The sequence below is a fragment of the Alexandromys fortis genome, unplaced genomic scaffold (assembly GCF_014885135.2).
Source record: "Alexandromys fortis isolate MF-2015 unplaced genomic scaffold, M_Fortis_MF-2015_v1.1 scaffold_122, whole genome shotgun sequence".
Taxonomy (NCBI): Eukaryota; Metazoa; Chordata; class Mammalia; order Rodentia; family Cricetidae; genus Alexandromys; species Alexandromys fortis.
The window spans coordinates 2,395,926-2,422,738 of record NW_026068004.1 but is presented as its reverse complement, the minus strand read 5'-3'; the positions used below and the strand labels follow the sequence as shown (position 1 = coordinate 2,422,738).

General features: G+C 41.7%; 1 protein-coding gene across 2 annotated transcripts in view; it reads right to left on the bottom strand.

Moving 5' to 3' along the window:
- Nfyc (nuclear transcription factor Y subunit gamma) overlaps positions 1-26,813 on the bottom strand; it is a 66,666-nt gene that overhangs the window by 19,733 nt on the left and 20,120 nt on the right. For both annotated transcript variants that reach the window (XM_050161299.1, XM_050161300.1), the window contains exons 2-3: positions 11,832-11,944; positions 1,659-1,730 (exon numbers count right to left, since the gene is read on the bottom strand). In XM_050161299.1, coding sequence (XP_050017256.1) covers positions 1,659-1,730; positions 11,832-11,936 — 177 coding nt within the window. In that variant the 5' untranslated portion in view covers positions 11,937-11,944. The remainder of the gene's footprint in view (positions 1-1,658; positions 1,731-11,831; positions 11,945-26,813) is intronic.

The window sequence follows — 26,813 nt, the reverse complement described above, 5'->3', positions numbered from 1 at the left end:
AATGTTCTGTTGAACTGATACAAACAACCGTTTAAAATATAAAAACAAAAGAATTAGGGGAAAGCAACAAGTACGGTATGTACTCACTCATAAGTGGATATGATATTAGACGGAAAGCAAAGGATGACCAGCCTACAGTCCATGACTCCAGAGAAGCTAGGTAACAAGGAGAACCCTAAGAGAAACATACATGATCCCCTGCGAAGGGGAAATAGACAGGTTCTCCTGAGAAAATTGGGAGGAGGGGAAAGGGGGGGAGGGGAAGAACTTGAGGGAATGGGATGGTCGAGATGGAGAAAGGGCAGGAGTGAGAGCAAGAAAAGTGATATCTTAATTGAGGGAGACATTATGAGGTTGCAAGAAACCTGGCATTAGGGGGCTGGTGAGATGTTGTTGCTCTTCCAGAGGTCTTGAGTTCAATTCCCAGCAACCATATGGTGGCTCACAACCATCTGTAATGAGATCTGGTGCCCTCTTCTGGCCCACAGGGATACATGCAGGCAGAATATTGTGCATATCATAAATAAACAAACAAACAAACAAACAAATAAATAAATATTAAGAAAAAAAAGAAACCTGGCACCAGAGAAATTCCCAGGAATCCACAAGAATGACCCCCAGTTAAGGCCCTAAGCAATAGAGGAGAGGATGCCTGAACTGGCCTTGCCCTGTAGCCAGATTGATGACTATCTTAAATGTCATCATAGAACCTTCATCCAGCAACTGATGGAAGCAGATGCATAGATCCACAGTAAAGCACTGGGTCAAGCTCCCAAAGTCCAGTCAAATAGAGGGAGGAGAAATAACATGAGCAAAGGGGTCAAGACCATGATGGGGATACCCACTGAAACAGCTTACCTGAGCTAAGGGAGCTCACTGACTCTGGTCTAACAGCAGGGGAACAAGCACAGAACCAAACTAGGCCCTCTGAATGTGGATGACAGCTGTATGGCTGGGGCAGACTGTGGGGCCACTGGCAGTGAGACCAGGATTTATCCCTACTACTTGTACTGTAAAATTTCTAGAACCCATTCTCTTGGGAGGGATACCTCGCTCAGCCTAGATATAGTGGAGAGAGCCTTGGTCCTGCCTCAAAGCAATGTGCTAGATTTTGGTGACCTCCCATGGGAGGCCTTATCCTCCCTGAGAATAAGGATTGGGGGTGGAGTAGGAGGAAAGGAGTGGAAACTGGGATAGGTATGTAAAATGGGAAAAGATAGTTTAAAAAAATTAATTAAAGCCGGGCGGTGGTGGCACACGCCTTTAATCCCAGCACTCGGGAGGCAGAGGCAGGTGGATCTCTGGGAGTTCGAGACCAGCCTGGTCTACAAGAGCTAGTTCCAGGACAGGCTCCAAAACCACAGAGAAACCCTGTCTCGAAAAACCAAAAAAAAAAAAAAAAAAAAAAATAAGGGACAGCCCCTGATCTCAGAAGCAAACAGTATCTGGGAAAAAACTCCCACAATATCCCTGATTTTCAAAGAAACATCATACAATAACTAAAAATTTTTAATTTAAGGTCACTTCATTTTAGATAAAAGCCAAATAAAATCATAGGTAACATATCCTAATACTTTCCTTTCTGTTGAACTGTATACCCGAGAGCAGTACCCATAGTTTCAGCTCTAATATGAACCTTAAAGATAAGGAGAATTCACCTTCACATCTTCATCCAGTTTCATAATCTTCTTAATACGAGCCAGTGGGAGTTCCTGCACTCGGAAATCTTTCTGAAATGAGCAACAAGAGGCACATGAGTAGGGGAATGGCCAGCAGAGTGGCAGAGCACAGGCAGAGCAGACAGACTGGCATAGAACCCTCCACTCAGGAAATACGGCAGGGGATGAAGGACAGGTAAATTAACAAAATACAAGCTCTGGACAAAATTCTTCACTTAGCCCTTGTGGAGCTCCAAGTTCTCACAGTGCCCTCCTGAAAGACAGACAGTTAAATGTCCTTTGTTTCTGCTCAGGAGAGATTCATTCATTTCAAGTATCTCCTCTTCTTTCCCTTTTTTTTTTCCTTGTTTTGTTTTGTAGTTGTTTTGTTTTTTTCTATAACAGCTCTGACTTGCCTGGAACTCGCTTTGTAGACCAGGTTGACCTGGAACTCAAGAGATCTGCTTGCCTCTGCCTCTCATGTGCTGGGTAACCAAGTTTACTAATCTACAATATGAATATTAAGATGAAATCTCTGCCTCCAATGCTTTCCCTATCTTGTCGGTTCTTTTGTTTGTTTGAGACAGGACCTGATTACTGGCTGGCCTCAAACTCCAGAGTACCTTCCTGCCAGTTCTTTACTCTGTGAGAACCCTAAGGGTGTAAGTAAATTTAGCAGCTGCCTCTAGAGACAGTCCTGCTACTTTTTCTTTTTTTTTTAATTATTTATTATGTATACAATATACAACAATCTGCCTCCATGTATGCCCACACACCAGAAGAGGGCGCCAGATCTCATTACAGATGGTTGTGAGTCACCATGTGGTTGCTAGGAATTGAACTCAGGACCTCTGGAAGAGCAGCCAGTGCTCTTAACCACTGAGCCATCTCTCCAGCCCCTGCTACTTTTTCTTTAACAAACAAAAATAGGATGGGGAAAATACACTAATATTGCTGGGATTTAAGAAAAAACTTTTTTTTTTTTTGGCCAGGTGGTGGTGGTGGCGCACTCCTTTAATTCCAGCTCTCGAGAGGCAGAGGCAGGCAGATCTCTGAATCTGAGGTCAAGCTGGTCTATAAAACAAGTTCCAAAACAGCCAAGGCTACAGAAAAAAATCTTGTCTCAAAAGACAAAAGAAACCTTTTTTGAGTAGTACCACTCAAATTATGTAGAATTTAAGCCCTGGCTTTATTTTGAAACTACTATTTAACCACATGCGCAAGGGGGGATACAATTCTAGAAATAAAAACTAACTTGAATTTTGGAGCAGTAGTGAGCAGAAAGCTATAATGAGAGACTAGCACATGCTGAAGCTAGGCATTAAACAACTGCTCTGTAACAAGCATAGGGAACTTTATTTTCCAAACTAGCAGAAAACTGACATGCATGTCAAAGAAGGCATTCTAGAAAAATATCACTAGGCTTCCTAGCTTCTCCTTTGAAACCAATATATATAGAGAGAGGATAAACTTTTAGAATAAAATACCTAAGATAGCTAATGGGGCTTGGCACTGGAGTGTACAACTTGAGCTCCAGCACTCGAGAATCAGAAGGCAGCGATCTCTGTGAGTCTGAGACCAGCCTGGTCTACAGAACGAGTTCCTGGACAGCCAGTGATACATAGTGAGACCGTTTCTCAAAAACAAACAGAAAAGAATGTGCAGCATAGAGGAATACCTTCAAAGCAGAAACTTAAAAAGGATACCCAATGTCTCTACACATACTAACAAGCTACTCAGCTCTACAAATTCAAATACCATTTTTTCATATTTTTCTCTTCCAAATTAGGTAACATTCTCCTCAAAGCCTCTACTATAACCAACCCTGGAGTGGCAGGGGATGTAGTTCAGTTACTACAATATTACCAGAAGACAGTAGAGCACATTCTAACCTTGTTTCTGCTCCTCTTTCATTCAGTGCATCCCGATAGCCCAACCTACTCTGTGACACCTATCTATGACTTTATGAAAGTACAATCCTATTCCTAGTTTTAAGAAACTTTCATTTGCCAAATACAGTCACATCAAAAACATTATATAGCTTCTTACACTAGAGAGAGGGCATACGACATCCCATTAGGACACAAGGAAGGGAACAACCAGCTGGCAAGTTGGGGTTAGAGGGAAAGAAGAGTTAAGAAATGTTCCACAGGAAAGGTGACAGAAATTTTGTCCACATGACACTAAGACTTGTATTCTCACAGAGAGAATAGGAAGCACCAAATACCACCTGCAGTGTCAAACGTATGACCTGGGAGCAAAGAAGAGCAGGAGCAAAGAAGGAGCTGGATTAGGGCCATACACTTGAAGGTATTTTAAAAAAGGGTTTAATCACAGCAATCTATCCCTTGCTTTCTTAGTAATGTGGTGCATCACACAAGACGATAATGTTGCTTAGAAATGTCAGAGAGAAAGTAAGGCTAGCTCTCTTGCAAATGTGCTGCCATTTGTCATTAACAAAATGCCATTTCCACAAGATTTTTCCAGGATTACTTAACCAAAGCACAGAGTTGATCTCTCTCTCTCCCCGACCCCCACTTCTCAAACATACACATACACACACACACACACACACATACATACACACACACACACACACACACACCCCACAAAATCAAAAAGTCCTCCTTAGGCCAGTATGGCAGCACATGCCTGTAATCCCAGCATTCAGGTAGCAAAAGCAAGAGGACTGCTTCAAGTTCCAGACCAGCCAGGGCTATACAGCAAGATACTATCTCAGAACAAACAGCAAAACCAAGCACAGGAGTACACACCCCATACTGGGACGTGGAGCTAGAGTGATTAGTGCAAGGTCAGATGAGGTTACAGAGGACTCTGTCTCAAAACAAACAACAATTACCCACATACACATATACATAAAGCTTTTTCCAATTTGTAAAGAAAAGCAACAAGAAGGGAAATAACAGAACACAGATACTATGAGAATAGAAAGCAGGAATACAAGGGTCTTCATCTTAAAAGAGATGAAGAAGGGAATGAAGGAGTGATGAGCTTTCCAAAACTGGAGGTGTGGTAAAAGACACCTTTAATTTAAGAACTCAAGAGGGAAGTTTATCTATGAGTTCAAGGCCATTCTGGTTTACACAAAGACAGAATGTGGCTACTGGTACAATAATGCCATGAGTATGTAGTAGTACCCAATAGCTTTCTGAATGAATGTAAGGCCTGCTCCATTGAAAAGAATTCATGCCCAGTACTCTAGATCTGGGGAAGGTGGGGAGACACCTAGAAGAGGACCCTATTACTGTTGGTTTTTTTTTTCTAAATGTAAAATTACTTTCTAAATAACTACATTTATACCCATAGATTCAACCATGGTCATAGAAACTTCTTTTGACAGTGGGTAATTCATAACATTGACTGTCAAGCACTTAGCCCTCAATGAAACATTTATATCAATACCTCAAAGACTCAGGGGAAATTGTGGTAAAAGAGTAAGAAGAATTTAAGAGTTGGAAGATTGGGAGGAATACTGTGAAGTCTTCTAGATAAGCCATGGCTGTTAAACTCGTGAACTCACAGCAACTATGGTTACTGTACAAAGCCTTTAAGATCAAGCCAGTCAATACTCCGCCACGGATGAGAGGGGCTCATGAGGCTGCACCCCTAACTGAGGGCTGCTGTAGGAAGAAGAGTCATTTCCCAAGTTCCCAAGAATGACTCCATATACATGCCCATGCAAATAGAACTAACTGGAAACAGTGAGTTAATTTCTTTTTTGAAAGTGCATGAAGGTGGCAGGGTAACATTTAGGAAGGTCTGGAGGGGGATCTGAGGTGGATATGTTCAAGATGCATTGTATACATGTATGAAATTGTTTTGGGGTGTTTTTTTTTTTGGTTTATTTGTTTGTTTGGTATGGTTTTTCGAGACAGGATTTCTCTGTAGCTTTAGAGCCTATCCTGGAACTCTCTCTGTAGACCAAGCTGGCCTCCAACTGAGAGATCCGCCTGCCTCTGCCTCCCGAGTGCTGGAATTAAAGGTATGTCACCATCACCACCCGGCTGTAAAAGAATGTAAGATTTCTTTTGTATGTACTCGTGTATCTGTATATGTATGTGTTACATCACATGTGTATGAACGTCTACAGAGGATAGAAGAAGGTATCAAATTCCCTAAAGCTAACCCATCCAACCTTTTTATTTTGGAAGATCTCATGATCCCCAAGCCTTGAACTCTCTAAAGAGGCAGTATGTGGGAGCTGGAAAGATGGCTCAGTGGTTAAGAGCACTTGCTGCTCTTGCAGAATATTCAGGTTTGGCTCCTAGAACCACATGACAGCTCACAAGCATCTGTAACTCCAGTTCCAGGAGACCTGAAACCTTCTTCTGACACCAGTAGGTACCAGACACATATATAGTACACATACACACGCACAGGCAAAATAAAAATACTCATATACATAAAACAAATCTTAAAAAAATTTTAAAGAGGCAGTATGTGAAAAATGGATCATAACATGGTGTGGTGGTTTGAATGTAACCAACCCAATAATCTCATAGGAAGTGCCACTATTAGGAGGTGTGGTTTTGTTGGAGTAAATGTGGCCTTGTTGGAGGATGTGTGTCACTGTGAGGGTGGGCTTTGAGGTTAACTAAGTTCAGACTACTGCCCAGTGTCACAGTTTACTTCCTGTTGCCTGCAAGATGTAGGGCTCTCAGCTACTCCTCCATCATGTCTGTCTGCACACTGCCATGCTCCCTATCATGATAATGGATTCAATCTCTAAAACTGTGAGTGAACCCCCGCCTTAAATGGTTCCTTTATAAGAGTTGTCATGTTCATGGTGTCTCTTCACAGTAATAGAAACCCTAACTAAGTCACATGGGGATTATGAGGGTGAGGTCTTCCTGACAACAACCTCATCTTCTATAATCCCATCCCAGCTAGAAAGACAGATTTAAGAGTCCAAGGTTAAGTTTGCAGGAAAGGGGATCTCTCTACCAAGAGCTTACTGAAGCCCCACCCTGGCTTTCGCATCATTGGCAGCCTTGAGAGTGAACAGCACTGAACCTCTTCCAGTTGAGCCAAGAGGAAGGACTAACACCCAAACTCTTCCTTGACTTTTCAGGGACTGGCTCAGTAAATTGCAGAATAGACTCTCTCTGTACATTCTCATGCTCCTCACTACGGTGTGAGCACTGTATTTAAATTACTGCCATGTTAAAGTGCCAAGTTTCAAGAGACCTGAAATTACTCAGTTGAAAGCCAAAGAAAAGTCAGTGAGTTTTTAAGCTGTACTACAGAGAGAATCCAGAGTTTTAGGTAACAGAAACCTCTTCTACTCAGCCATTGAGAGATCTAGAATGTCAAGATTCTTCATCCTTCTTAAAGCATTAATTTTCATGGTTGGCTTCATTTTGTAATTGCCTGAGGGAAGCTTTTGAAAATCAAGTTGGCTGGGCTCTGTTGCAGACTGGCCACAATAGAACTCCAAGGGTGGTATCCTGGCATCAAGTTTTTTGAAAACTCCCTTCATAGCTATCATCAAGAGTTAGGGTTCAGGGCCACTCTCTTAACTAGGGCTTGTTACTCAAATGCTATCCTTAGACTAGTAACGGCATTGCCTAAGAATGCGAAGGAAACAGTCTCAGGATTCACTTCAGACTAATAAATCAGAATTAATTTTCAGCTGGTTTCCCTCCTATGGCTCTCACAGACATTAAGTTTGCAAAGCACAGATCTATAGGAAGAGCTAATAACACATGGCCTGTTTTCCGGATTGTTATTCAAACAGGCTCTTACTGTGTGGCTCTAGCTGGTCTGAAACTGCCAAGTAGACCAGGCTGGCCTTGAACTCAAGAGATTCACCTGCCTCTGCTTCCCAAATACTGGGGTTAAAGGAAGCCATCTTGCCAGGCCCAGGACCTGTTTAAAAAAATTTTTTTTATTCATTTAAAGTATATGAGTACTTTGCCTACATGTATGTCTATAGACTATATGAGTGCTTGTTGCCCATAGAGACCAAAAGAGACTAAAGTTACAGATGTTTGTGAGCTACCATGTGGATGCTGGGAACTGAATCCAGGTCCTCAGGAGGAACAGCCACCAGTACTCTTAAACACTGAGCCATCTCTTCAGACCCCAGGACCTGTCTTTTACCAGTCCATCAACCTTAAATGTTCTTGCTTGGTTACCTGATTTGACTATAGTGTTAGGAATGTCATTGTCCTGCCTAGAAGTGTTACAGTATAAAAAGATGAAGTTGTAAATGAAAGGAAAATGACTTAACTACTAATTACAGCTATTGAACAAGCTATGTGAACACTGAACTGGACATAAAGTAAGCTGAGGGAAAATTAGATTTCTCAAGATTCAGGATCCTCTCACCATTTTGCCCCATCCACAGCTACCCAAATCACTACTCCCAAAGACTAAATCAGCTTTCTCGTCCCCACTCTCAAAGAGGTCCTGACAATTATAGAACTCAATGCCAAGATGTCTACTGTGACATCACATGGTGCAGAATGCTTGTAATTCTGCTGTTTGGGACGCTGCAAGGACAATCCCCAGCCCCCTCCTCCTGCCCCAATGAGTGAGACAGAGTAGGGAGGGAAATTTGGATCCTCAATGAGATCCCTGCCACTACTTACAAGTGTAAAAAACATCTATCACTGACTCTCCTTAGAGCCTCAGTAAACAGGCATATATTAAGCTTAATGTAATCACCGAGAGGCATGATTAACGTTAGGATTTGTAACCAACGCTGAACACTTGGATTCATGGACAATTACAGAACTTTTAAGAGTGTGGGAGCAGTATGGTCAAGTTGAGATGAAGGATACATTGCTATTACCTGATTCAGACTAAAACAACTGAGAACAGGTATGCTCAGTACATCATGAAAAATACCTCCTGTCAAAGTTTAGTTACTTGCTTCGGAACAACCTCAGCCCCAAGTCAGACAACATCACTTTTACAAATATTCTTGTTTTACTTATATTTGGATAATTTAAGCATAATGGTTTTTTTTTTAAATTTTCTCAAGAAAAAAGTAGAAAAGAAAAAATCTGCTCAATATTTTAAGTATCACCTAAGAGTATCTGATATATCTGGGAAAGTCTATTATCAATCTGGGTGTGGTGGTACACTTCTGTAACTCCACCCATTGGGAGGCAGACACAGGAGGATCTCTGCATATTCAAGGCCAGCCTGGTCTACACAGGGTGATTCTAGATTGGCCAGCGACATATAGCACAACCTGGTCAACTCCATTTCCTCAAAACTCTAATTGTAAGCACCACAGATTTCTGGAAAGACCCAAATTAAATGCTAAAATGCTGCACAGGCAAAGGTATAGTCAGAGAAGTGGAGGCCTTCGTGTGCTACAGGCCTGAACTCTCAGAACAACACCCCCAACCCCACTCTATCATAAACACTCGGAACTGGTATTGCTCTGCACTAAGTCTAAAGTGAAGTCTGATTCATCCAGTCATTCATTATGCAGCTCTTTTTTTTTTTTTAATGTTGTTTGTTTATTATGCACACAGTGTTCTGTCTCCATGTACGCCTGCATGCCAGAAGAGGGCACCAGATCTCATAATGGGTGGCGTGAGTCACCATTTGGTCGCCGGGAATTGAACTCAGGACCTCTGTAAGAGCAGCTAGTGCTCTTAACCTGAGTCATCTCTCCAGCTCCCCATTATGTTGGTCTTATATATCAGTCACTCTCCAAGCAGATGTTACAACAGAAGTCTAAGGAATCTTTCAGAGATACATGGAAAATTTTAGTTTTAAGTCAATGAAGAACAGCACTTCTTACAATTCTTTCTCTTTACCTACAAAACTTGAACCAGAAGGCTACTTACTGCACCAGCTTCACCCAAATCAAACAAGCACATACAATCAAATAAACATGACCATTAAATTTTATGATGGCTAATCTTGGCTGTCAACTTTACTATAGCTGATAGCCGGGTGGTGGTGGTACCCGCCTTTAATCCCAGCACTTGGGAGGCAGAGGCAGGCGGATCTCTGTGAGTTCAAGGCCAGCCTGGGCTATAAGAGCTAGTTCCAGGACAGGCTCCAAAGCTATAAAGAAACCCTGTCTCAAAAAAACAAAACAAAACAAACAAAACCAAAAAAAAAAAAAAAGCCAACTTTTACTGTAGCTGAAATCAACTAAAACACCAACTGCTGGGGCACTCCTGTGAAAAATTTTCTTGATCAGATTATCTGAAGTGGGAAGACCCACCCTAAATCTGGGTAGCACGTGGTGGCAGCCTACATAAAGGATAAGGAGAAAAGAGCCCTTTGCTTTTTGTCTGCTTGCCCTCACTGTCAATGGCAAGTTCACAGGTCTTGCTATAGCATTCCTTTGCTAGTATCAGAACCAATTTCTTGAGGATTCCAACAAAGAGTGGAGATCAGGAGCCCTTTAAGAATCCTCTTGGCCTTCAGCACCAGATTGGGCACAGCTGAGCATCTGCCAGATTCTTGGCTTCTCCAGCGTAAGACACTCATTGTTGGTGAGCCAAATGTGTTTGAGTGCATGTTCTTTCAGAAAACCCTAACTAGCTGGGCGGTGGTGGGGCACGCCTTTAACCCCAGTGTTAGGAGACAGAGGCAGGTGGATCTCTGTGAGTTCAAAGCTAACCGCGTCTACAGAGTGAGCTCCAGGATAGCCAGGGCTACACAGTGAACCCATCTTGAAAAACAACAAAACATTATCTTCCAAAAATCTGTGCAAAACACCCCGCTTCTGACTTTGTGATTTCACTGTGATCCCCCCTGTTCTCTATCAACCAACACTTGAGAATACTGAACAATAACAGATCTTCTCACTAGAAATCCATTCTGTACACAGGCCACCCAAAAAAGACTCAGGAAGGCTCAATCATCTAAAACTCCCTTCTATTTTATCCTGCCTTTCTCCTGAACCACATACTACATTCCTACCCCCAACCTTTACTATACTGAACTTCTTTCTTGCTATTCCTCTAACACAAGGTCCTTTCCTCTGGGACAAAGGACACATCCACTTTTTGCTGCCTAGGATAGAACTATTTTCCCACCTCATGCATGTGGCTAATGTTCACTCACCTTTCAAGACTCAATAAAAACAAACATACTATTCTTTTTTCTTTTTTGTTTCTTACTAAGTTTTATTAAGGCTCAATTCATCAGGTTAGTAGCAAGTACTTTACCTCCTGAGCCATCTCAGCACCTCTATATGCTGTCATTTTAAGTCTTCTCTAGCTCAACCACACAGAAGAAGGTACTACACTGCCTTCGGGGCTCCCTTAGCACATCCCTATTTACTGCTTCTGGACTCACCACTGTGACTGTGTCCACAAATATTAAGTAAGTATCTATTGACTAATTACTCTAGTTGTAATTAGAAGACTAAGCTTCTCAAAGTTGGGGTTGCATTGTGACTTTTCTAAGTTCACAGTATCAACAGGAGATAATTTTAGTTCAAAGGGACATGACTATGAAGGCTTTTGTTGTTGTTGTTATTGTCACATGTAGGGGAAGAAGAGTGTAACTGACAGTGAGGAGAGGCCAGGATGCTGCTAAACAACCTGCAATCCATTGAACAGCCCCTGAGAACAGAGATGTGATAATGCTGCCACTGAGAAAGCCTGGCCTGAACTAAATTGATCTTTTTTTCCCTTTCTTGCTTTTTTCTTTTGTTTTTTTGAGACAGGGTTTCTCAGTAGCTATGGAGCCAGTCCTGGAACTCGCTCTGTAGACCACGCTGGCCTCAAACTCACAGAGATCCACCTGCCTCTGACTCTGGAGTACTGGGATTAAAGGCATATGCCACCACCACCTGGCTTAAGTGTTTAACACCTGGAAAGAGTGCTGGCTTACAGCACATCTCCTGAATAAGCCCCTAACAGTTCTCATCCAATTACAGAAAGATGGTACAGCCAATGAATTAAGCTAAAGAAACAGGCTAACTAGTACAGGAAGAGCAACCTTTGCTTCTCTGTACTTTCTAAAGCGTCAGTTTCATCAGCCTGCCTCCAAGTAGAGTATCAAACAGTCAGTCACAAACAACACCCTGGCATTGCCACTCCAAGGGGAAGTCTACTTTCCTTTCCCAACATATAGGTCATCAGGAAAGCCCTGTGCCTTTGTGAGCACATTTGAAAATGGAAGTGTTTTTGACTTGTTTCTGCTGTCTACTTTGGAGCTCTTCCTTACCACTGTTAAGTTCCGGATTTCTTCCATGACTCTGGGCCAGAAGGACTGGAGGCTTTGCTGGGCATCACTGCTGCTGGTACCGCCAAACCCTCCTTCTGTGGACATTTTCAAAACTGAAAACACACACAGACAAGAAACAGATTAGAACTAATAAAGTCATACTTGCTCCCCAGGTTAGTTGTTATCTTTCTTTGGGTGTTCTCACTGGTTTAACTGTTTCCGATCGTTAAGGTATACGTTTACTGCAAGCAAGAAAGAAAAGGGGGGAGTGAGATGGCTCAGTGGGTACCCACATGAGAAAAGAAAAGGACCACCTTCAAGTTGTCCTTTGACGTCCACAATGGGTGCTACAGCGCGCGCATGCACACACACACACACACACACATACACACACACACACACACAAAATGTTGGGAGTATAAAAAAAAAGATTGGTGAAAGAAGTGGAAGGTTAAAATCAGAATGAAGAGAGGAAGGGTAGAACCTCCACTTGTCCAATGCTTAATGATACAGTAGGGAAAATGAAACACTCCCACAGCAGTCATCACTGTAATAATACTATACTGCCTTGAAAGACTTACAAAAACAATGTGTTTTTAAAATCTCTAGTTCAAATGTTTACCTGGCAAGTGCTAAACACCAGAAACAATTCAACAACTTAAAAACAAGATATTTTTCATCTCCTAAAGAATTTCTAGGGGCTGGAGAGATGGCTCAGTGGTTAAGAGCACTGACTTCTCTTCTAGAGGACCCGGGTTCAATTCCCAGCACCCATATGGCAGGTTACAACTGTCTGTAACTCCAGGATCCAGCACCCTCACACAGATATACATACAGGCTAAAACACCAATAAAGTATTTTTTTTAAAAAAAAAAGAAGAATTTCTATTGCTGAGAAAGAATTGTTTGAGAAAGTCTAACATGCCACAGATAGGTCACTGGTAAAGAGCTATGCAAGCTTATTTAGTTTTATTTTATATGCACTGGTGTCTTGTCATAGGTGTCAGGTCCCCTGGAACTGGAGTTACAGACAGTTGTGAACTGTCATGTGGGTGCTGCGAGTTGAATCCAGGTCCTTTGGAAGAAAGAGCTCTTAACCACTTGAATCCAGGTCCTTTGGAAGAAAGAGCTCTTAACCACTGAGTTATCTCTCCAGTTCCACTATGTAAACTATTTAGAACTAATTCTGCAGGGCTAAAATAAAAGTACCAGAACCAGGTATCACATAACCAAACATGTAGCTTTTTGTTTTGCTTTTGTTTTTGATTGTTTCCAGGAGGGTATTACTATGTAGTTTTGGCTGTCCTGACACTCTGTGTAGACTAGGTTGTCCTCAGAACCACCTGCACCTAGAATTAAAAGTGTGCTAGGATTAAAGGCATGCAACATAGTACCTGGCTTCAAATGTGTAACTTTCTAGGCTTCGTGAGTTCACACCTCCATAGCCCTATTACTACAGGGTCTATACTGTACTTCAGATGTACCCAGAACACAGAAATTATTAGGAAAGAGACAGCATTGCACACGTCCAGGCTAGCCAAGAACTCTCTACATATCCAAGGATGACCTTGAATTTCTAATCCCCTTGCCTCTACTTCCAGAGTACTGGCAGTCCAGTTTATGTGGTGTTGGGGACTAAACTCAGGCTTGGTGCTTACTAAACAAAATATTCTACTGAGCTACATCTCCATCTCCTTGAAGAAAATTTTAATTTAATTATATTAACAATTTCTTATGAAATATTCATGACAAGAGTGAAAAATCAATCTTTTACTAAATAAGCAAATTTTTTATAAAAACTTTTCTAGCCAGATGTGGTAGTACACACCTGTAATGCAGTCTTCAGGAGGCTGAGGTAGAGGACTGAGAGTTCAAAGCTAGCTCAGGCTACATAGTGGGACCCTGTCTCAAAACAGAGTAGTAGTGATGAGGAAATGGGTATGTAGCTCAGTGGGAGGGCAGTTGCATAGTATTTACAAAGTCTCCTGAGTTCCCTAGCATCACACACAAAAACAATATATTTAATACTGAGTATGGTGGCTCATACATTTAATCTCAGCATTGGGGGCGGGGGCTGAGGAAAGATTATCTTTAGTTGGATACTTAGTGAGACCAGGCTACTTAGTGAGACCATATCTGAAAACAAAAACAAACAAAATCCAGAAATAATCTAACTTTGTTGCAGGGAACAATGGACAGGTGTGACCTTAGCACTCTGCTATGCAAAAAGGGAAAATCGCACCAGTGCTGCTGATACCTTTCCTTCACCCACTGATGACTACGTTTAGTTGGAGCATGGGCATCTGTGAGATGTAACATTTGGTAAGCTTTAACTGTTTTCTAATCTCCCGTCTAAGCACACAAACATAAGGGTACACAATTCAAGAAGCACTTTTACAACCATCGTGCAGTTTGTCTTAAATTGAACAGGGCATATTCTTCCTTTACCTGCCTATATGTATGAGCCACCTGGACAGGCTTTCAAATTTACACTATATCTCAAGCAATATAGTTCATAAAAAAACAAAATTATTAAAGTAGCACAGCCTAGCAGGGCGATGGTGGCGCACGCCTTTAATCCCAGCACTCGGGAGGCAGAGGCAGGCGGATCTCTGTGAGTTCGAGACCAGCCTGGTCTACAGAGCTAGTGCCAGGACAGGCTCCAAAGCCACAGAGAAACCCTGTCTCGAAAAACAAAAACAAAAAAAAAGTAACACAGCCTAAGTATAAATACAAACTAATTCTGCTGAAATTAGTTTAAATTCTCAAAAAAGGGGTGAAAGGGGGAGCAACCTGAGTTACTTACTGTAGTAATTAACACATAAGTGGCAACTGAATTGATCTTGCTACAGAATTAGCTCATTTATAATCTTTATATACCATGGGAAAACATGCATCATCATCTGAATGATGAAACACATTTAAATTAGAAGAATTATTCCTAATAGCAGCACTTGGGAGGTAGAAGCAGGAGAATGGGCGATTTTGAGACCAGCCTAGGCTACACAGTGAGACCATGTAGTAGGTTGAGGAAATCAGGAGCTTCAGGATTCTTTTCTTTCTATGTTAAGTCATTATCTACCACTGAATAAAGCCATTTATATAACGCTGACAAAGATAAAACTGTCTTTAGAAGCCAGGCGGTAGTGGCGCACGCCTTTAATCCCAGCACTTGGGAGGCAGAGGCAGGCGAATCTCTGTGAGTTCGAGACCAGCCTGGTCTACAAGAGCTAGTTCCAGGACAGGCTCCAAAACCACAGAGAAACCCTGTCTCGAAAAACCAAAAAAAAAGAAAAAAGAAAAAAAACTGTCTTTAGACCAAGCACATTAACTTACATCACTCTTATCAAAAATGCAGTATAGAATTTCTCAGATTTAATTCATTATTGATATTCAATTTATTATTCATGTACATTAATTACTTTATAAGTTCTTGACTAAAACTTCCTGTTTAATGAGCTGAAGTAGTCAATCTGTTGCTGAAAGTATTTTCAACTCCCAGTATCTATTAATTTTTCTGATTTTAAAAATTAACTAATTTTATAAATGGTTTCCTTTCCAAAGCTAAAGAGGGAAGATTCAAAGTCCATCATGAAAATGTTATTTCTCTAGTGCTCAAATCAACATCTCCCCAAAGACTTCTCTAACTAGCCTCACCTAGTATTCTCTTGAATCTGACCTAAATATGAGTCATCTCTGGTTCCCTCACAGCAACTAGCACATGATATGGTGACTACCATGATGGCCAAAAGAATCACTCAGTATGGCCTCGCTAGGCAAAAGGGCAGCCTGGGCAGCTTGACCCTGAAAGGGTCAAGGATCGCCTGCATAGCCAAAAGAAGTAGTTATACAGGAATCTCAGGAAAAAAGGGTTTCCTCAGGCTGGTAAGATGATTCAGCAGGTAAAAGTGTTTGCCTTAAGATGCAAAACCTGAATTCAATGTCTGGGTGATGTGGTGCACAATGGGGAAATGATGGAGGAAGGTCATTGGCTAATAAAGAAACTGCCTTGGCCCATTTGATAGGCCAGCCTTTAGGTGTGTGGAGTAAACAGAACAGAATGCTGGGAGGAAGAGGAAGTGAGCTCAGACTCGATAGCTCTCCTCTCTAGGGCAGACACGATAAAGCAAGCTGCCAGGTCAGACATGCTGAATCTTTCCCAGTAAGACTGGTGCTACACAGATTATTAGAGATGGGTTGATTGGGATATGAGAATTAGCCAGTAAGGCTAGAGCTAATGGTCCAAGCAGTGTTTAAAAGAATACAGTTTGTGTGTTGTTATTTAGGGGCATAAACTAGCCAAGCGGCTGAGAGCTGGGTGGCAGGAACACAGCCCGCAGCTCCCTTCAACGCAAACCTTTAACCCTAGCACTTGCGAAGCAGAGGCAGCCAAACACCAGCCTCATAAAACATAAGAAATAAAGCCAGGACATCTGGCTACAGAGCAAGACTCTGCCTCAAAAATCAAAATAAATCAGGCAGTGGTGGTATAAGCCTTTTATCTCAGCACTTGTTGCAAGGGAGAGGCAGGTAGATCTCTCCAAGTTTGAGGCCAGCCTGAACTACACAATGAGTTCCAGGGCAGTCAGAAAAACCCTCTCTCAAAAAATCAAAATCAAAATAAGGAAAATAAGTGTTGTGCTGCACACCTGTAATCCAGAACAAGAGTCTACTGGCAGAAGGATCACTGCAAATTGGAGGCTATTCTGAGTTCCAATAAGTAAGAAAAGATACAAAGAAACTTAAGGCTTGGGTGACAAGACTGTTCAACAGACTGAGGAACTTGCTGTGAGGCTGAAGTTGATCAGCGGAGCCCACATAAGTAAAGGAGACAATCAACTCCTTGACTTCCACACACATGCATATGAGCCCCCCACATATACAAAAACAAACAAATGTAATTTCAAATAAATTTTAGCTAGGCATGATGGAATGCATATTTAATCCCAGCACTTGAAAGGCAGAGGCAGGCAGATTTCTGTGAATCGGAGGCCAGCCTGGTCTACAGAATGAGTTCCTGGACAGCCACAGCTACACAGAGAAACCCTGTCTCAAGAAGAATCCAAATTATAAAGTAAAATTAAAGAAATGTAAGCTTTATTGAAATATTTGATATAGCTTCTTCTAAAACTGTACCTTTTAGGTTTTAATTCTCTATTCCTTGGCATGTACTTCATTCTCCATCCACTTGGGAGGTGGAGGCAAGAGTTTTAGATCAATACCAGTTTGGACCACACAGGCCCTGTCTCAATAAACAAAAAATACCTCTAATGTCACAACAGAACTATTCAAGGAAAACATAAAACACAGGAAATTCCCTCCAAGACTAATTATTGCCTGCCATGGTGGCATAATCTCACCACTTGGGAGGCAGAGGCAAAGGATTGTTTCAGATTAAAATTAACAAACAAGAGTTTGAGATCAACTTGGGCTGTACAGTAAGATCTAAAAACAAGAACCCAAAAAAAAGGCCAATTCTAGCTGGGTGATGGTGGCGCACGCCTTTAATCCCAGAACTCGGGAGGCAGAGGCAGGAGGATCTCTGTAAGTTTGAGACCAGCCTGGTCTACAGAGCTAGTTCCAGGACAAGCTCCAAAGCCACAGAGAAACCCTGTCTCGAAAAACCAGAAAAAAAAAGGGGGGGGGCATTCTTGACCAATGTTGTTTACTTAAAAGACTGACCAACCCTATAGCCATCATGTTTTAACTAAAACAATGTTCATGTTAAATGTAAATAAATTTTAAGCCTTTACTGTTTGGAAAGCAATCACGTGTTGGTAATATCACACATGTACTCATTTACTGGTTTCATTCCACCTCCAATATGTGTGCTCTAAATATGCAGTGCTCTCAGCAGCCAGAAGAGGGCACTGATCCCCTGGAACTGGAGTTAAAAGCAGTTGTGGTTTGCCAGGTGAGTGCTAGGAAGTCCTCTGAAAGAGTAACAAGTTCTCTTAAAAGTTCTCTTAACCACGGAACCATCACTACAGCCCGGTGTTGACCCCACCCCCACCCCCTCTCTCATCAATCAATTAACCTTAAGAAAGTAGGAAAGTCCCATCCTTGTTCCTTTTCAGACACTGGTTATTCTTACAGCACTGTGGTACGCTGGATGTTAAGAGAGGGTATCATTATGTTACTGTGGCTGGTCTCCAAGGAACTATGCAGAGTTCACTGCTTGCCTCAACATCCATGCTTCAGTTTCCTAAGTGCTAAGATTCCATCTGTGTTCAACTCCCACCCCATGTATTAGAACTGGAACTCAAGCCTCTGCATACTAGGCAACTGCTCTAACCGCTGAGCCCTTCACATCTTTTTACTCTCATTATGACCATGTCTTCCTTTGTCACTGTTACAAGCACTTTTAGTTCCAGTTCTGCTTAAGTATTCAATGAAGTCATTAACTCCAATTTCTTTGTATAAACCAGCCAAAATCGGAGTGTTATATTTAAAACAGGAACAGCACAATGAAGAGAAAAAAATGTTAATCTGGAGAAACAGATGAGGAAGGAAAGAGGTGAGACTGAAGCTAACCTGTACATGCTACTAAGACAACGTCTAATTACAATCCAAAGTAAAATGAATTTGAAAACTAAGAACTTCTAAACAAATAATTCTACCAATAACCTGCTGCTCATATTTATATAGATGGAACTTAGGATATATGACATTATCAATCACATTGGCTAAAAATCATTTCAAGGCTTCAGTTCTCTAACCAACTATAAACTGCCAACTTCAGAAGGAAAAAAGTAACATTACTCTACAATTTAAGAGACCTGCCTTTGGGGGCTGAAGAAATGGCTTAGAGGGTAAAGAGCACTTGTTGGACTTGGGTTCAATCCACAGCATCTATGTGGTGGTTCACAACTGTCTGTAACTTCAATTCTAGGATATCCACCCTCTTCAGACCTTGGCCACCCGGCAAGCACACGGTGCACATGCATACAAGCAGGCAAACACTCATATACACAAAATACAATTTAAGAATCTAAGAAGTTGATGGAGGCAGAAACAGTCAAGTCTGTTAGTATGCTAGTAACTAGCTTGTGGCTTTGGGTCCAAAGGGCAGTCACTCCAGTAATCTCCTCCAACTTGAACACCTGGTCAGAGAGGTCTAAGATGGTTATGCGGTAAAATCCTATAGACCTCATGACCTAAGGATGTGATACCTCAATGAATCCAAAGGAAGGTATGTGACTTGTTTGTTTGTTTTTCAAGACAGGGTTTCTCTGTAGCTTTCTGCAACTATCTCGCTCTGTAGACCAAGCTGACCTCAAACTCAGAGATCCACCTGTTTCTGCCTCCTGAGTGCTAGGATTAAAGGTGTGCACCATCACCACCTTTATGACAACAGTCTTTATCCATGCTCATAAGGCAAATAATCTACTTAGGCAAAAATGTCAGTAGTCTTGCTGCTTCTTTTCTAAATTCTTACATAGCTGATGCTATTAGGCCATAATTATTAGCAGTCTATCACATGGGCACTGCTACAAAAATGAATGCAGCCCTGGGGCTGGAGAGATGGTTCAGTGGTTAAGAGCACTGACTGCTCTTCCAGAGGTCTTGAGTTCAATTCCCAGCAACCACGTGGTGGCTCACAACCACCTATAATGAGATCTGGTGCCCTCTTATGGCCTACAGGGAGGATACAGCATAGACAGACAGATAGACAGACAGACGGACGGACGGACGGATGGATGGATCTTTAAAGGAGAGAGAAATGAATGGAGCCTTACTTTCCCCAACTGATTCTGTAGAGTTCAATAGCCTAGGCTGTGTCTACTCTAGGGTTGGATATAGCTATACACATTTGTCAGGAACCATTTTCCCAAAGATTATAGCAAGGACCATTGTCCTGGGGATGTTTGCAGAGAGCCCCACACCCCAACTGTATTGAGAACTGTTTGTTGGCAGAGCCCACCCCACACCCAACTATCTTGAGAGCTATCTGTTAGCAAAGTTTCCTTGAAGACAGCAATCCTTATTTACTTATGTTGTCTATGGCTTTCAAAAGAAACCACAAAACCTGCAAATCCTAAAATAAAATGTGGCCCCTTAAAGTAAAAGGTGACTAGAGAGTCATGCCAGGTGCTTTACCCATCCTCTGTCTGTCAAGGAACACCAGATGAAAGCTTGACCATTCCTGGACCACACAGCTCTTCTGTGGCTTCCCTGACTCCTAACCCATTCAGCCTCCATTAAAAGTAGACTGGGCCTGCTCCCTCGGCCCCACAGAAATAATAACTGTACTGTCTTTGACTCTCCAGCCTAAAGAGAGAAATACGTACTTGCAAAAAAATGGAGAGCAACTGGTTTTTCAGGCCCTGAAATTAAAGGAAATTCTGACATCAGCCAGAGCTAGAAAGGCCTGTGCAGTGAGGCTGGGTCCGAGAACAGTCATTTTGCTTCCTGGACCATCTGAGATTTACAAACTTTTCCCCAATTTCTGGCAAGATTTCTGTGTTCAGAAATAAGAAGTGTAATTCTGAATAGTATTTCAAAGATGACAACTTTGAAGATTTGGAATTTACAAATGACTTGCCATAAACATTATCTTTAATTGAACTTCATTTAATTTGGTGATAATCTTATCGGTATCATTCCCATTTTACAAAATTAGGCAATTTAAGTTGTTTAAGTTACCAACACAGTGAATAGGAGCATTAGAATGTAAAAGCTCCAAGGCTCTGTTACAGTATAACTTGTTAAGCCTGTTAGTCTCTCAGTATCTCCCCTCCCTCCTTCCCTCCCCCACCTCTGTTGTTTTCAGGTGAATGTACTTTCAGAATATTCAAAGATGAATCATCTCAACAAGGGATTATTGACTTGAATCCTCAGACCAAACATCCACTTGCTCCCAACATTCCTGTACCTTTCATTTCTCTCTCTCTTTCTCCATGGGGTCTTGCTATATTGGCCAGGGTACTACCCAGTACCTGGTCTCAAGTCATTCTCCTATCTCAGTTTCCTGAGTGCTAGAACACAACACACACCACATCACACCTGCTCTCCTTGGCCTTCTTTCCAGGTTGCCTTTCTTTTGATCCTTCTCCTTCCCAAATTTATCGACATCTGTAAGTACTTGGCTGTGAACAGTGGGGGGCAGTAAAGTATAAGTAAAAAGAAAATACACTGGACCTGGGGGACCTGTATGTTTATGATCTTGGGTAAACCTCCCAACTCCTTAGAGCCACTATTGTTGACTCAAGGATGACACCTCCTCCTGCCCCCAACAGCTCTAGACCAACAACTCCATCAGGCATCAGAGCTCTTCTCTCTACTTGCTTCACTTTTTTCTTAAAAAGCCCTGTTTCATATGCATGGAGATATAAATAAAAATAAAAAGACCTCCCATCTTTTCATAAATATCAAATAGTTAAGACCCTTTTAAACTACTCAATTTAGAACAAAATGTTCTATTAAAAAAAAAAAGCAGTGGACTGGAGAGATGACCCAGAGGTTAAGAGCACTGGCTGCTCTTCCAGAGGTCCTGAGTTCAATTCCCAGCAACCACATGTGGCTCACAACCATCTATGATAAAATCTGGGGGCTGGAGAGATGGCTCAGAGGTTAAGCACATTGCCTGCTCTTCCAAAGGTCCTGAGTTCAATTCCCATCAACCACATGGTGGCTCACAACCATCTGTAATGAGGTCTGGTGCCCTCTTCTGGCCTACAGGTATACACACAGATAGAATATTGTATACATAATAAATAAATAAATAAATAAATAAATAAATAAATAAATAAATATAAATATCTGGTGCTCTCTTCTAGTGTGCAGGCATACATGCAGGCAGAATGCTGTATACATAATAAATAAAAAGAAGAAAAGAAGAGGAGGAGGAGGAGCAAACATTAAAGCTGGAAGTGACAGGGATGCTTCAAACTTAAAAACTGGGAATGCCAGTGATCAGGATAGATGCAGGCTTCCCCCCCCCCCCCAAGACTAATTCAGAAACATGTAATCTTGAGGAAACATCTCTTTCTACACTGCAGGTTGTATAAACTGGGAGGGTAAGGCTACTTCACCTTGTAGAAGCAATCAGAATATAGAGTATAGGGCAACTATCACATTATCAGACCCCACTTAGCCCTACCCCTCCCCCTCCCCCCCCCCCCCCCCCCCCCCCCCCCCCCCCCCCCCCCCCCCCCCCCCCCCCCCCCCCCCCCCCCCCCCTCTCTCACACACACACACACACACACACACACACACACACACACACGTCTGTTTTGAGCTCTGAAGCAAGTTCTGGATGGAAACACCTTAAATTCCAGCACATGGGAGCCAGAGGCAGGCAGATTTTTTAATTTGAGGCCATCCTGGTCTACAGAGTGAGGGAGCCCTGGAGAGATAGCTCAGTGGTTAAGAACAGTAACCACTCTTCCAGAGGGCCCAGGTTCAATTCCCAGCACCCACATGGCAGCTCATAACTGTCTGCAACTCCAGCTCCAAGGGGTCCATAAGCCCCCCTCTGGCATTGCATGCACAAGTATGCACACAAGCAGGCAAACCAACCATAAAAGTTAAAGAGAAAGTAAAGAAAGCTCCATCTGGGTCCAGCTCTATTTAAACTCCCAGATACAGAAGGAATCTACAATGCAAAAATTCTGAAGACCAATTCATGGATTATAACTACTATTTAAAGATTTAGGGTATAGCATCAGTAAGAAAAATTGTTTCCTTTTATAACTATAAGGAAATTCAATGTTTACTAATTAGTCTCAATATTTTTCCTTCCCCTCAAAACATCCTTAGTGTACAACCAAATCTACTTCTACAAGTAGCGTTTTCAGACTTATTAATGAGGCTTATAATTATTTTAGCACATTATTTTTTAAACCCCAAATGTCTACGCTCCTATTTTCTTTTTGGTTCTTACATAACCATCTGTTTCTGGCACACACCCAAGACAAACATACCTTGCATGTAGGGAAGGAACCATGAACCCAATGACCAAACACAGGTTCCTCAAGAAGTACTCTAAGATCTCAAGAACCCTTGTCCTTGGGTCCTTGAAATTTGCATATAGAGATTCCTTCTTAAGTACTTAAATATTCATCTATGTAGAAACTTCTGTGCAATAATCCAATAGAAGAATTAAAAAAATAATGACAGGGAACACCAAAGGGTAGAAATGGAGAAAACTGTTCTCCTTTAGAAATACAGCACAATAGCTAATCTGTTCCTTGGACAACAGAGACTGTGTTGGTAAATTAATAGTTCTAAAAACAGCAAGGAGACAGCAATTCTCAAAGACCTGAAGGGCTTTCTTTTTTGAGAATAAATTTTTTTTTTTAAGCCAGGTGGTGGTGGCGCATTCCTTTAGTTCCAGCACTTGGAAGGCAAAGAAAGGAAGAACTCTGTGAATTCAAGGCCAACGTGGTCTACAGAGCTGCTAGTTTCAGGACAGCCAAGGCTACACAAAGAAACCCTCTCTCAAAACTACCCCCTCAAAAAAGAGAAGGGAATTGAACCTGGGTGCTCCAGAAGAGCAACCAGTGCTCTTAATCACTAAGCCATCTGTCCAGACCTTCCTAAAAAGTTTTACCAGAGTGTCAATACAGGGTTGGTTACAGTGATTATTCAGAGTGGGAGGAACTAATCCTCCAAGACAACCAAAGCCCAAATCTCCACTACTGCATAAAGCAATAAATGGTTACATTAATCTCCAACAACTGTGCATCTTTTACAGTTTAAGCGTGTGCCATGGGTGTGCTCATGTATATGAGGGCCAAAAGTTGACACTGGGTGTCTTCCTCACTCTTTTTAAGAACTGTTTTTTTGAACTGGCTATATACAACAAGTTCATAGATCCTCCTCTCTGCCTCCCCCTCCCCTTTGCCCCACTGGGGTTACAGGTACAAAAAGCCACACCTAGATCTTTACATGAGTGCTAGGGATCTATACTCATATCTTAATGTTTGTGCAAAAAACACTAATGACTGAGTCATTTCTCCAGTCCTATCCTTTCTACTTTTGTTTATGCCTTTATTATTCCTAATTGTTTAGAAAAACAGGGATCTAAAACGCAGTCAATAGATTGCTACACACTTCAAAGCAGAAACTGATAGTTTTAAATTTAAAGTTTCCAAGTTTGGTAAGCAACAGGATCCTTCAAGGAATGGAACTAAACACTAAGTTACCCGCCAATAGTGGAGATGGAAAGACCTTGTAAACTCAGTTCACTTTCTGGGGCCTGGTGAGATTTTAATATATATAGTACCCAACAGCCTTCATCAGCACTCTGTCACAGCCGCTCCAATAGCTAGCTACACAGATTCCCTTTGTTTTAATTACTTCACTGGGGGTAAAGCAGGAACTATAAACCACAGCTAGGGTGTCTAAAGCAGGCTATCCAGCCATGACTCATCAAAAAATACTGACTTCTGTAGTTCAAGTGACAAATCCAATACATAGCACAAATTGTGCACCTGCATGACTGAAAAATACAAGAATCCTAACTCTGATCTAACCAAGTATCTATTTTGAAAAGCATCTATTCGTATAACTGTAGTGAACTTAAGATTCAGAGAAGGCAATTCCCCAAATATTTATTACTGCCCACAATATCTACTTGTAATTTGTTCTGAAAAGTGGCTAAGGCCACCTTTTTTTCAATAATAGCTTTCAAAGTAATTCAATTTTACTATGCATTTATTCCATTTGAAACCAATTCAAGTGATCATTTACATAATATAAGACTGAGAACTCTTTGAGAAATTTTCTTGTGTGCCTTTCATTTGGTTGGGTTTTCTTCTCTCTCTCTCTCTCTCTCTCTCTCTCTCTCTCTCTCTCTCTCTCTCTCTCTCTCTCTCCCCACCTCCCTCCCTCCCCTGCCAGGGAAGACAGGGTTTCTCTAAGTAGCCCTGGATGTCCTTGGAACTCACCCTGTAGAACAGGCTAACCCTGAACTCAAGAGATCCCGGGTGCTGGGATTAAAGGCATGTGCAACCACCACCCAGTTTTTTGTCCCATCCACCAGGTCTTGTCCCATCCCGTCCATCCATCCATACCCCTCCCTACTGTTTTCAGACAGGGTCTCATTCTATAAAAACAAGATGGTCTTAAAATTCTTCTCTTACATCAACTTCCCAAGTGGGAGCATGTGGACACGAGCCATGCCTGCTTTAAAAAAACAAAAACAAAAAACCTGTGTCTTTGGGTAGGAGACCCAACACAGGAAAGGGGAAACAAGACTGCGCCTCACAGAACAGATTGTCTTCTATATATACAGTAAGGAAGTGCAGGGTAAAGAGCGCTGGGCTCATCAGGCTCTGCCTCCTGCTTCCTCACTCTCAAAATGGAGATCTTTTTCTGTCCTACCCACATTAGTAAATATCAAATAAAAGTACAAAGTTACTTAACTGTGAAGTACTGAATCACATAAATACTGCACAATGTTACAAGTTTAGCTATTGCTGAGACGAGTAGCTGCATGGGCATCTGGCCAGTTAATTACCAGGAAGGAAAAAGAATTCACAAGAGTCAGGATAAAAATAACCAAGTAAGACAGCTGGAAATTTACAATTATTTCTCTAGTGACAAGTTTCTTACTGTCTTTTTGATTGAAGATAATTATGAGATATTTAGTCTAGAAACTAAATACAGGTGGTTTATAGTGAAAATTCTGCTAGAGCCTATAGATCAATGGTTCTCTACCCCTTTGGAATGTAAATTATTTGTTAAACAAGCACAGTCAAACTCCTACACTTGTAGTTTTCATTGGCTTCCCACTTCAGACTTCTCAAAGTTAATACCAGTAACACTAAATCAAGTGCCCTCATTCAAGATCATGTATCATGAACACATGGTACTCAAAACATTCTGAGGAAGACAAGCGCTAAGTAACATCTTGTTATAGACGCCTAGTTACAGGCATTCTCTAGTTTGTTTCTTGAGACAAGGCTTGGAACTCAGAGATTCACCTGCCTTTGGCTCCCAAGAGAAAGATTAAAAGCATGTGCCACCATATCCCAGGGGTCCAACACTTTGTTTCTATCTATGATATGAAGCTCGGCAAATTCTGACCATTCTCTTCCTTGATTCTCTTATCTGTCACCCAGATTAGACATAATTACTATGAGTTTAAACTCTTAATAATTATTGGCTAGAGATATAGCTCAATGGTGGTGTACTTGCCTCCAAGGCACAAGGCCCCAGTATTGTCACAAAAGAGGGAGGGAGAGGACGATAAGGATATCCAAATATACTACCAATTCTGATATTTCCCCCAATGTCCAATCCTAAATTACAATCTATCTACTGACCATTTCCAACCAGAAAGCTAAGCTAAACAGAACTGAAACTCCCCATGTCCAAACTCAAGTCTATTTTTCTCAAAACCTACTCCATTCCCCCCTTCAGCTTCTCTTCTGCTAGTCATTCAGGCTATCCCTCAAGTTCCATAAACTGATTAAGTACAGCCAGTGTTCAACAGTGTCCTCACCTGACCTGTCTTCGTGCTGTCGTCATTTTATTTGGGCCTCCATCACCTCCATGCAATAATAAAAATGATTACAATGACAGTAGCTATTACCCATTTGGCTATCACTGTGAGCCAAGTACAACTGTAAGCTACTTACATTGCCAACGATTCTAACCTCCTCACAAACCTCCAGCATGTCAGACATGTCCAACCATTTGACACTGATTGTGACATGTGACACTGTCATCTACAAAGTTTATGTTCAAGAAAGGAAAAATCAAGTTAAAATAAAAATCACAAAATTTCTAATACCATCTTCATTTTACACAAGCTTAGTGAAAGCTCATTTCTGATAAAGCCACAACAATCTACTGTCCTGGATCTTCAACAGTCACTAATGTCAAGGAGAAATTGATCTCAATGTCAAGGCCTTTCCAACACCCGTTCCCAATTTCCCTAGATGTCTTTCTTTGACCACTCCTTCCTGTCATTCACTCACCTCGTTCTGCTCTGAGCAGAGTGACCTATTTATTGCTCTCCTCAGTGCGAAAG